The 12,561-nt window shown below is 34.1% G+C and overlaps 1 protein-coding gene across 7 annotated transcripts in view; it reads right to left on the bottom strand.

The window, feature by feature from the left end:
- The window catches only part of Nf1 (neurofibromin 1), a 249,968-nt gene that overhangs the window by 143,545 nt on the left and 93,862 nt on the right, over window positions 1-12,561 (bottom strand). For all 7 annotated transcript variants that reach the window (XM_047544275.1, XM_047544273.1, XM_047544271.1 and 4 more), the window contains exons 14-20: window positions 9,477-9,590; window positions 7,506-7,585; window positions 6,038-6,161; window positions 4,128-4,289; window positions 1,161-1,410; window positions 550-623; window positions 229-312 (exon numbers count right to left, since the gene is read on the bottom strand). In XM_047544275.1, the coding sequence (XP_047400231.1) occupies window positions 229-312; window positions 550-623; window positions 1,161-1,410; window positions 4,128-4,289; window positions 6,038-6,161; window positions 7,506-7,585; window positions 9,477-9,590 (888 nt within the window). The remainder of the gene's footprint in view (window positions 1-228; window positions 313-549; window positions 624-1,160; window positions 1,411-4,127; window positions 4,290-6,037; window positions 6,162-7,505; window positions 7,586-9,476; window positions 9,591-12,561) is intronic.

Raw genomic sequence — 12,561 nt, 5'->3', positions numbered from 1 at the left:
TATGAATGAGGAAATGAATTTAACTGTATTTCATTTTTAATTTAAACAGCCATGAGCAGCTAGTGGCTATTTATCCCATACTAGATAGTGCAGATCTAGATGAACCACAACTAGTCTTAAGACAACTATAAATTTATTATACTCTGAGTGACTCACAAAAGATACTGAACTGAAGAACATATGTTCAGCAAATTAATTAACAGACACAAATTGATTTTATAAACTCACCTGACCATCTTCCATTTTTGCTTTTGGATAGTTGAGGATTAGTTTTGTAGCTTGTTCCCATTTTGCATGTGTATCTTCCCAAGCCTAAAATGAAACCAATTATCACTTGAAAGCAACTTTAAGTCAAAAGCTAAAAATCCACCGGTAACTGCCAGGTTTCAAACTTCAAATATACACATATTACAAGTATAGTACCCCATTTGTAATATGCACATATCTCAGATTTGCTTCAAAAGTTATTTGTGAACACACCCACAACAGGAGGTCTCTAAAATTGAAGGTGAGGGCCTGGAAGGGATATCTCTGTTGCTAAGGGCATACCTCAGTGTTTCCTGCAGTAGGATGTTCAATGCGCCTTAGCAATGCCATTACTCTTTTCTGAAGTGCTGCTCTTCCTAAATAAAGACAATAGCACATCAAGTTATTGCACTCAGAGCCCTGCTAGCCAGTGGGAAACTTGACAAGTTTATCCCAAAAAATCAAGAGGAGGAATGGAATGAATGCTTCAAATTTGATGAAGCTGAAAACTACCTTTCACCCATCTCACAGGGAAGGTATTTATCTTGAACTCTACAATGCCCACAGCATTAAAAGGTCATTCCCTCACCTATGCTTTACTTGAAATACATGCTTATTTGCTTTAAACCTCACTGTATACAATGTAGGCAGAAAAAATAATATAATCTATAACTGGCAAAAATCTAAACTGTCAATTATTTAACAAATGTATAGTATATTAAAAATTCATTGAGACTAACAATTTATTTCAAAGGTTACTGATTTCATCCTACCTTGTTCAGAAAGAATTTCAACTAAGATATCTAAATGAGCCCTGTAAACTTGCAAAGTATAATATAAAATACCCTTACATTCTTAACACAATCAGATGTAAAGCAATTCAAAGAAGACTGAGTAAAAACGTATATGTTTACCTGTTGACATCATATTGCTGACAGAAGCAAACTCCATGAATGTATTATAGTTGGGCAAGAAGTTGTGCACTGATACTTCATCCACTCCACACCGGATATCCGCTTCCTCACAGAGGTGGCGGAAACAGGACATGGCAACCAGAACAGCTTCAGTGTCAGGACTCCACAGAAACATGTACAGGGCCACTTCTAGTTTGGTCTGGGCTTGTCGGCATATTGGTGGGGTTCCACTGCATCCTGCTGCACTATCCTGAGAGTCAGGAGTAGGAGACATATTTGCAACTTAGGTAATCTATTTATAAAACTCAACAATAAATGCAATAAACTATGAACTACACATCAGCATATAAAACTCCCAAGAGCTATTCTCCTTAATCCTGATTTTTTAAAAATACTTCTTATTCTAAATTGAGATTATTTGAACTAATGTGATACAATAATCTGTCAAATTTTGAATCAAATAGGTCCTATCCCATTCTAGACTTCAGAAATATAAATAAAGTCTAGCAGACACAAGTAAACCATCATGACATAAATATTCACAAGAAAAATGTAATGCACTTGCCGGTCAAGTATAAATTACAAAGGAAGAGGAAATAACAGGAATTTCTACTTAGTTCCTAGAGGTGAGAAATAAATACATTGTAGCACTGACTGAAATAAGGACACAAAAAAGAGCTAACTATTTTAGTAGAAAATACACTAGATTCTAAATCATGTATTCCAAATATGAAATGGAGAAAGTCATTTATAAAATAAAAATAAATCTAACAGGTGATGCACAAAAGAGTAAATACCATTCTGTTTAGTTGTTTTTTTCCCTCAACAGAAGCCTATACTAAAAATTAAGGATACAGATTCAATGCAATTCCAATTAAAATCCCAATGATGTACCTCGCAGAAATAGAGCAAGCAATTATGAAATTCATCTGGAAGAATAAAAAACCTAGAATAGCTAAAGCAATCCTCAGTAGCAAGAGCGAAGCAGGGGGTATTGCAATACCAGATCTTCAACTCTACTACAAAGCAAGAGTAACAAAAACGGCATGGTATTGGTACCAAAATAGACAGGTAGATCAATGGTACAGAATAGAGGACATGGACACAAACCCAAATAAATACAATTTTCTCATACTAGACAAAGGTTCCAACAATATGCAATGGAGAAAAGATAGCCTCTTCAACAAATGGTGCTGGGAAAACTGGAAAACTATATGCAATAGAATGAAACTAAACCCCTATCTCTCACCCTACACAAAACTCAACTCAAAATGGATCAAGGACCTCGGAATCAGACCAGAGACCCTGCATCTTATAGAAGAAAAAGTAGGTCCAAATCTTCAACTTGTTGGCTCAGGATCAGATTTCCTTAACAGGACTCCCATAGCACAAGAAATAAAAGCAAGAATAAACAACTGGGATAGATTCAAACTAAAAAGCTTTCTCTCAGCAAAGGAAACTATCAGAAATGTGAAGAGAGAGCCTACAGAGTGGGAGAATATCTTTGCCAACCATACCTCAGATAGAGCGCTAATTTCCAGAATCTATAAAGAACTCAAAAAACTCTACACGAAGAATACAAATAATCCAATCAACAAATGGGCTAAGGAAATGAACAGACACTTCACAGAAGAAGATGTACAAGTAATCACCAGATATATGAAAAAATGTTCAACATCCCTAGTAATAAGGGAAATGCAAATCAAAACCACCCTAAGATTTCATCTCACCCCAATTAGAATGGCGATTATCAAGAATACAAGCAACAATAGGTGTTGGCGAGGATGTGGTGAAAAAGGAACACTCATACATTGCTGGTGGGGTTGCAAATTAGTGCAACCACTCTGGAAAGCAGTGTGGAGATTCCTCAGAAAGCTTGGAATGGAAACACCATTTGACCCAGCTATCCCACTCCTTGGCCTATACCCAAAGGACTTAAAATCAGCATACTACAGAGATACAGCCACATCAATGTTCATTGCTGCTCAATTCACCATAGCCAGATTGTGGAACCAACCTAGATGCCCTTCAGTTGATGAATGGATAAAGAAACTGTGGCATATTTATACAATGGAATATTACTCCGCAATGAAGAATGATAAAATTATGGCATTTGTAGGCAAATGGTCGAAATTGGAGAATATCATGCTAAGTGAGATAAGCCAATCTCAAAAAACTAAAGGACAAATGATCTCGCTGATAAGCGAATGAGGACATATAATGGGGGGTGGGAGGGGCTAGCATTAGGTTTAGGGTTAGGTTTAGAGTTAGGCTAAGGAGAGCAGTAAGAATGAAGGAAAGAAGGACTGTGTAGAGGGAAAAGAGGGGTGGGAGGGGTGGGAGGGGTGGGAGGGGTGGGGGGGAGGGGAAAAATATAATAAACATCATTACCCTATGTAAACGTAAAAAAAATAAATAAATAAAAAAAAAAAAAAAAAATTAAGGATACAAAAAGTCTCCATCTGGAAAAGAAATTCTATTATAATTTGATTATTTTCACTTGCACAATGATTTATATTTAAGAGAAATTAGATATACCAGCAAAACTCTTGGGAAGATTCATCCATAACATTAAATAAAATATTTTGGTTCCAATTCCAGGAAATTCCAATCTTTGTTCACTGATATAACTTTTAAACTTCTAGGTACTAATGATCTTTCTTATTGGGTGGAGGATTATAATAATTATAGTTATCAGCTACAGTGGCAAATAATCAAGTGCTACTTCACATAATCTGATCCTCACACTAACTTTGGAAAAAGAATTGTTATTATCCCCATTTTAAAGCTGAGAAAGTAAGGCATATATACATTAAATGGCCCAAAGTTCTACAAAGAGTAGTGATACAAGAATCTAAGCAGTTTTTAACTACTATGCTCAACTACCTAGATGAAATTTAACAAAGTTTTTATAGAATAAAAGAACACAAATGATGATACAGGAAAATTACAAAAGAAGCTGCTTACCATGGAGGAGTTTCCTTTTCCCTTCCGCAGAGATGCTCCAGGAGTACAGGTGCGTAGCAATTCTTCATGATCCAAGGACATTTGAGTGGTATTTCCACTACCAGGAACATCACATCCTACTCCATAAAGGAAGAGAAAGTGACAGGAACTTCTATCTGCCTGCTAGAAAAAAAAGAAATAAATAAGCTCTATCATAGCACTGACAAAAGGAATAAATACTTATTATGAGTTGTCTTCCTGTTTAAGACCATCCTACAAAATCTCTCCTCTTAATCCCTACGCCTCACCTGGAGAAACATTCATTAGGGTCTTAGGACAAGTAATGTTTGCTCAATGTCTTTGAAACTAATCTCAGTTTTATACTCCCCAAATCACCAGATAGAGTAGATTCTATGAATGTAAATTAAGTCTAACATGGACACAAGTGAAATATCAACAAACATAAACCTACAAAGAAATCTATAATACAATCTTGGTCAATTAAAAATGATGAAGCTTTTCTATCATAAAATTTTATCAGGTGCCATGTCAAGAGAACTGGAACTATTTGAGATAAGAATCTATTATCAACTACATCACAGGAGTGATTTCACTGATGACAGTACTATAGATTGATTACTAGATTAATTAATGTCTGTACTTTAGATATACCATAGGCAAGGGCACAAAACTTTGAAGTCTAATCTCTTTCCTCATTTTTTGGGATAATCTCAAGCTCCACTATGTCAACACACAAACAAAGTAAATGTGAATAAACTCACCTCACCATTAGCACTTTTTTTCTTTTGGGTGGAGGGTACCAGGGATTGGACTCAGGGGCACTAACCACCAAGCTACATTCCCAGCCCTTTTTTGTATTTTTATTAGAGATAGGATCTTCCTGAAGTGCTTAGGGCATTGCTAAGTGCTGAAGCTGGGTGTGAACTCAGGATCCTCCTGCCTCAGCCTCCTGAGTCACTGGGATTACAGGCACCCCGTTTAGCACATTTTTAAACAAAAAATTTTAAAAGATTCATGGTAGTGAAAAGCTTATGAGTTCAATATACTAATGAATTCTCATGGCTTCTAGGACTATATAAAAACCCATTATGTACTCTTAAAACTATACCAGAATAGAATTATTGATGAATTATAGAAACTATGTTAAATGAAATGCAAGGCTCTCTCCTATTCCCCACAATCTCACCATGTTTCAACAGTTCACGATCAAAAAAATTTTACTCCAATCTAAGGAAGACAACTCCTAATCTTTTTAAAAGATGAGATTTTTATGGAGAGAATATAAATTAATCTAGATTAAGGACCTCTTCTCATTAACTCCCCCCACCTCTCTGGTACTAGGAATTAAACTCAGGGCTTTGCACATGCTAGGAAAGCACTTTGCCACTGAGCTACATTCCCAGCCCTTTATTTTTTATTTTATTTTGAAATACGGTCTTGCTAAATTGTCCACACTGGCCTTAAATTTGTGATCCTCCTGCCTCAACACTCCAAGTATAGACCTGCGCACCACACCTGACTTCCCTTCAGATTCTTGATAAGTAACATTCCCTGAACTATTATAGCCATGAGAACCAATTCTTATATATATGGCCTTGAGAGTAAAGAAAGAATATACTCCTCAGCCTGCTTAGGTCATATCAACCTCCACTCTACCTAGGCCTGCCCCAGGCCTACTTAAGTCACCTCAAATTCATCAACATTATAGTTTTAAGGTCAAAGCCTCAGCATAACTTTTTAAAATGTTCATTTGTCAGTCATTGTCTTCTGCACATACATTTCTCTTAAGGACCCTATAGAAGGGAGTGGGGAACTCAAACGGAGCCTAATTTGGTTAATTAACAATCCCTTAATTCATTCCATTATGATTTTAAATATTCTTCCAATTTTAAAGAGGTCATTTTCCTTACCTTATTTTTAAGAAGAAATTTATTCCTGCAGATCAAAATTTCCCGTAACCACTTGAGAATTTCTGTGCTACTAAGCATTTGATGGCTAGTTAATTTCTTGCAGATGTAAAAAAGCATTTGTGAACTGTAGTAACATAAAGTTCATTGTTACCATTATCATCCATAAATAACTTAGTACAGATGTAACCAGTATATAAGAATGGCATTCTCTCATAATGGATACAAATTTAGAGAAGCTTAGTTTCCCTTGTAAGATTTGTTTTAGAGAAACACTTATCCAAGCGTTAGCAGCACCACAATCAAAGGAATATACTTAAAAAGCAAGTACTTATATATGTCCCCTACTCCCCAGACTCTCTTTTATCCATGTATCCCATCCTTGAAGTGGGCATAAGAAGAAAAAAATCATGTGCACAGCAGATACTGCATATGAACCCAGTGCCGTATAGCAGCAGTATGCAAACCACCACTTGCTGACCAAAACCAGTCCACCTTTTGCTTTTTTAAATAAAGTTTTAGTGGAATGCAGCCACAACCCATTCATTCACATGTTGTCTTTGGCTGCTTTCTTGTTCCAAAAGCAGAAATCAATAGTTATGACAGACTGGATAACCTACAGAGCCTAACAGATTTACCATCCTGTCCTTTAGAGAACGTTTGCTAATCTCTGTTCTAGAAGTATACTGTTCAACTTAGTAGCCACCAGTCAGCCATATGTACCTACTGAGCACTTTAAATATGGCTTGTCTAAATTGAGATGTGTTTTAAGTGTGAAACACATTTTAAAGGCTTTGTGAAAACAAAAATACAAAATAACTCATTAACAACTCATTCATTTTATGTTGAAATTTTAATATTCTAGGCATGTATATATACTAGGTTAAATAAAATATTAAAATTAACTTTACATGTTTCTTTTTACTTTATAATGTAATAACTAGATAATTTTAAATATATCTGTGATTTACACTGTATTCTTATTGGACAGCAATGTCATAGAATTTAGAATTTAACTACTGCCAAATAACTTAACAGATGTCCATTATTAATTCATTCATCAAAAGCAAGGGAATTATAGAAGATATATGAAAAATCATAATTTTAAAAACTAAAAAAAAACAAGAAAATGTTAACTCTGTATGCTTATAACTGTAAAAAATCTATTAAAAACAAAATTATAATTAAATAGAAAGATGGGACAGAATACATTAAGCAAGAGTACTTGCACCTAGGTGATAAAATTTAGCACTTTTTAAAAATTTTATTTTGAGCATTGCTGTAATATTGCTCTTAATTTAAAAATATTCTAATAATTTCAAGTCAGATAAAAATACAAAGTCATAAGCACTCTAGAGGCATAAATTAGTAAATTTTTATAATAAACTAAAAATTATATAGTTAATATTTAAATACGAAAACTCCAAAATTAAAAGTTGAAATTGCACTTAAAAATTAAAAGTACATATACCTAATCTCCCAAAATGTTTCTACAGGAGCATCAGGATTCCACAAATCAATGCTATCTAACTGATGAAGAACCAGCAAAGCCTGAATTTTAAAAAAAGAAAAAGAGAAAGCTCACTCAAAAAAGAATTGGGAAAAAATAATAGTTAGTATTTATTTTATGCTAACAAATTGAGCTATGTAATTGTAGCCTTGACAGACAGTAAAGACAAGAGAAAAACCCTACAGAACACAAATCTCTAGAGAATAACATACAGAATGAATTCACTTTATTCCTATCATATTTACTCTAAACAGCACACACATACAAAGTTAAATGACTGATGAACTCAGAACAATATAAACACATAAAAACTGCTTTCAGAAACAAACTAAATGATTTAAATAAATAATAAAGAACTTTCAGTATAAAAAGTTCATTTCCATCCTTTATTAGAAATTTAAAACAACCAAAAAAAAAAAAAAAAAACCAAAAACCCGTTTAGTATTTTTCATTTCAACAATGAAACACTGATACACTGTAAAACACAAATCAAAAGGTTCATCCCTAGAAGGGGGTTCCCCCCAATTAACATACCCAGCAAAAGATAAAATGGAAATTATCTTGCTTTCCACAAGTATTTACTGACAAGATAAGTTATTTTTTAAAACTGGGGGGGGGGGGGTAACAAACACATGTAATTCATAACAGATTAATCATTCTAAAGTAATTCAATTGACCATAAAACTAAAATTTGGTTCACAAAGCATTAACAGGAATTAAATAATGCACTTTAAATATACAACTGCCACATGAATATATTATAATATAAATTAAAACCATCAAAGGTATAAAGAGCAAAAAAAAGTGTGTACCCCTCCTTCTATACCCAATCTTAACTCCAATTTCACAATGTTTTCCCCTACTCCCACTCCAACAAACATGGTTGATCTCTGAACATTCTTTGAGTCTTTGGTCAACATATATAGGGATTCTCTGAAGTTTTTTATTAAAATTTCAATAAAAATACTGTTGGTACAAACAAGAACTGTTTTTTCTTTAAAACCAAATCAAGTGCATAAACTGTAAATAATGTCATTGATAACCTGTCTCACAGTAGGAAAAGATACATAAATGTTTAACCTTAGACTACTTTAAAACTTCAAAAAAACAAAAACAAAAACAAAAAACAGAAAATAGTCCAATGACTGCCAAAGGAAAGGGGATATGGAATTATGGGTTTCTTTTGGGGGTGACGAAAGTATTCTGGAATTGGATAATGACTGTACAACTGTGGATATGCCTTAAAATCCCAAAATGCACTTTTAAATGAACTTATTGGTAGGTAAATTATGCTTCGAGTTTAAAAATCAATGACATTTTAGTAAGTTTACAAAGTCAACTGCAAATAGAAAATTTTGGTCTTTTTAAATTACTAAGTGTAAGGATTTGCAAAGTGTAATCCTGGCTACTTAGGAGGCTGGGATGGGAAGATCACTTGAGTCCAGTTTGAGGCCAGGCTGGGCAACATAATTTGACCTTGCCTCAAAAAACAAAAAAACAAAAAACCCAATAAGCAAACAAAAAAAGTGAATTTCACACATTGCTGCTACCCACGATATATGGTATATCAACCCCACGATATATGGTAAATCAACCCCTTCTTTCTCCATGGAGTTTCTAAAATAATACACAGACACAAACACACTTGTTCCAGAAATGATAACTACCTATTACCCATAGAATTCATATACCAAAGGAACATCAAGAATGTAAATAGAGAGGGAAAAGGGAGGTTTTGGGTTGTGGGGAATTAAATTGACCAAATTATACCGTCATATTGTGTGCATATAAAATATGCAACAATGAATTCCACTATCATGTATAATTATAATCCACCAATTTTAAAAAAGAATTTATATAGAAATAATAAAAAAAAGAATGTAAACATTTATAGTCTTCCCTTTAAGAGCCTAGAATTCATTTCCCCCTTACCTCCATTGCTTCCTGAGCAATCTCTGGCATGTGTGATTGAGGGACCAGTTGGACAAGTCCTGTGATTAATTCTGCTGTACTGCCTTGGGTTTCAGGTCCCTGTTTTCTTGGATTCTGCAAAGAAAAGAGCAAACTTAAAAATAAATAAATAAAAACTGACGGGAATCATGAAGAGGAGGGAAGAGAGCAACTGCTAACCAGTACTATATTTCTTTTAGAGGTGATGAATATGTTCTAGAATTAGTGCAGAATCTTGTAAATGTACTAAAAACCACTGAATTACACACTTTAAAATGGTGAATTTTATGGTATATGAATTATAACTTCATAAAAAACAATTAAAAAAATCAAAACAGCATTTGTTATAGATTCTTTTAATCTAAATCTATACTTGTTCATTAATGTTAACAATATCCAGGGAAATTCCTAATTAAAATAAATGAAAAGAGACATTAGCTTTTCAATTAAGAAATTATATTAAGAGCTTTGGGTAAAGATCAATGCTTGTCTAGTATGAGCAAGGCCCTGGGTTTGATCTCCAGCATGGCAAAATAATAAATGAGGTGTAAGTAATTTGTTTTTTCAATAATTGTACACTGTTTAAATAATATAACTCTGGTTTGGAACTTATTGGTTTTAGCTTACTACATATTTAAAAGCAAAGAAGACACATGTTGGAGGAAGACTGCATGGTTTTCCTGTATAGCCCTTTGGTCTAATAGAAAGGTTCTATCCAAATCCACAGAGCTGATGTCAAAGGAGAACTAGAATCCACACTTCCAGATAAGCCACACTTCAGTCTTTTCATTGTGAAAAAATATATTGCACTAAGCAAGGAAAATTATTGGTCTATATAAATGTGAATACCTGTTTAAAGAGACTAAAATGTGCCAGGAGCAGTGGCACACACCTGTAATCCCAGCAGCTCAGGAGGCTAAGGTAGGATAGTTATGAGTTCAAAAACAGCCTTAGCAACATAACAAGGTCCTAAGCAACTTAGCAAGATCCTGTCTCAAAACAAAACAAAACATAAAAAAAGCTGGGGATGTGGCTCATTGATTAAGTGCCTCTGGATTCAAACCCCAGTACCCACCTCACACACAAAAAAAGAGGCTAGGATACTTCCCATAACTTGGAAGATCTATTTACACTTCAAAAATACAGGGCATGAGGTGGCACATGCCTGCAATTCCAGCTACTCAGGAGGCTAAGGATCACAAGTTTGAGGTCAGCCTGGGCAACTTAGCAAAAACCTTCTCAAAATAAATATAAAATGGGCTGGCAATGTAGCTCACTGGTAGGATGCCCTTCAATCCCCAGTACCACAAATAAACAAATGCTTCATTTAAGCGAAGCCAACTTACCTTGTGTTCATATTTATTTTAAATACAAATCCTGCCCTATTATAATGATTAAGGTAGGCCCTCACACCAAAATATATTTGTAATTCAAAACTGTTAACCTATTTTCCAACATTTATATTCATTCATTCATTACCAAATAATATTTACTGAATACCAAAGACAAAATCAATTTTTAAAAAGATATTTTCTAACCCCCAGGAGCATGTAGTTTCAGGAGGAAAACAAATATCAATAAAATAATTAGGACAATGTAGGGTATAAAACTGCAAATGAGATAAGTGCAATCAAGGTACATCTGCTAGGAGAGCCTATGCCAGGAAAATGTAACCTACTTAGGGAGGCTTCCTAGGGCAGGAATAATAGTTTAGAATTAGTATGAATTACTCTGTAAAGAGTAATGAATTTCTTTGTAAAGAGAAGAGGGAAGCAGATACTAGGCAGAGGGAAAAGCAAATACAAAGGCAGATATGAGGGAATATGGTAAAAGGAATTGAAAGAAGAACCATTATATTATGACTTGAGTACAGAAGACAAAGAAAAATGTAATCGTAGATGTAGAAGAACCAGTCGATAAGAAAGGTTTTGCAAGACTTAGGACATCTATCTGGAGTTTGGTCATTATTCCAAGAGCAATTTCAACCAAAAGGTTTTTAGTTGGGCAGGGGGCATTATAAGATTTGCTTTTTGAAGAGATCATTATAACTTCAGAACAGAGAAATGATTAGGAGAAAAATGAAGGTTAAACATGAGGCTTGAAAAATTGAGAGTAACATGAATTAGGACAAAGATGGTAAAGATGGAAGATAAAATCACATAAGTTTAAAAATACCATGACTGAGACCATTCCTATTAGCTGAGACTTAGGATTTTTGATAAGTAAATCACAAAATAATTAAATATTTACAATGAATCTTTCACAATTTTACTTACCTATGATTACTTTGAGAATAGCTATTTAACCACTAGATGGCAGCAAAGAAAATAATTTCTATTACTCTTAGAAAAGAGCAAATTTTGCTTTGAACTCTTATTTTTTAAACAGTAATATATTTAGCATAAAAGACACTGGTAACTTTGGTGTATTCTTTGAACCTAAATTAAGCCATGTAAACAGTGGTGTTAACATTGTGAGACACACATGATTAGGTAACATAATTTGTGTCATATAACAAAGAAATAAGGAAAAAAAGGCATTTCATTACTTTCAAAGGCTCACTCACAAATTTTACAGAGTTTTCCAAGCCAAAGACTTAATTATTTATTCTATTAGACTCTAAAATTTGGATGGGCCTTTCAAAAAATTCAAAATATCAGGTTTTCTTACAGGCCTTCTTTCAGGGTCACTTATCCTTTTGGGAGTTCTTTCTTACTGTTTTCTCCTTTACTGTATATCCAGAAGAATTACTTACATACATACATTTCTTTAAAATCAGGGGGTTCATAGAACTCACTCATAGATATCTAGTTATGAACTCCTACACTGTAGTAATGGGAAAACACCATCAAAACTAAAAGTAACATAGCCCTTAAAAACCCTATTATTGGGGCTGGGGAGATAGCTCAGTTGGTAGAGTGCTTGCCTTGTAAGCACAAGGCCCTGGGTTCGATCCTCAGCACCCAAAAAAACAAAACAAAACAAAAAAAACCCTGTTACTGAATAAAGTAGTAAGTTGCTTGATGCTATTCTCTAAGAACTGTAGAACCTTAACAAAGGTTAAATA

The sequence above is a fragment of the Sciurus carolinensis genome, chromosome 3, assembly GCF_902686445.1.
Source record: "Sciurus carolinensis chromosome 3, mSciCar1.2, whole genome shotgun sequence".
Lineage (NCBI taxonomy): Eukaryota > Metazoa > Chordata > Mammalia > Rodentia > Sciuridae > Sciurus > Sciurus carolinensis.
Note: the sequence above shows the minus strand (reverse complement) of the source record. Positions and strands in the feature narration are given on the sequence as shown.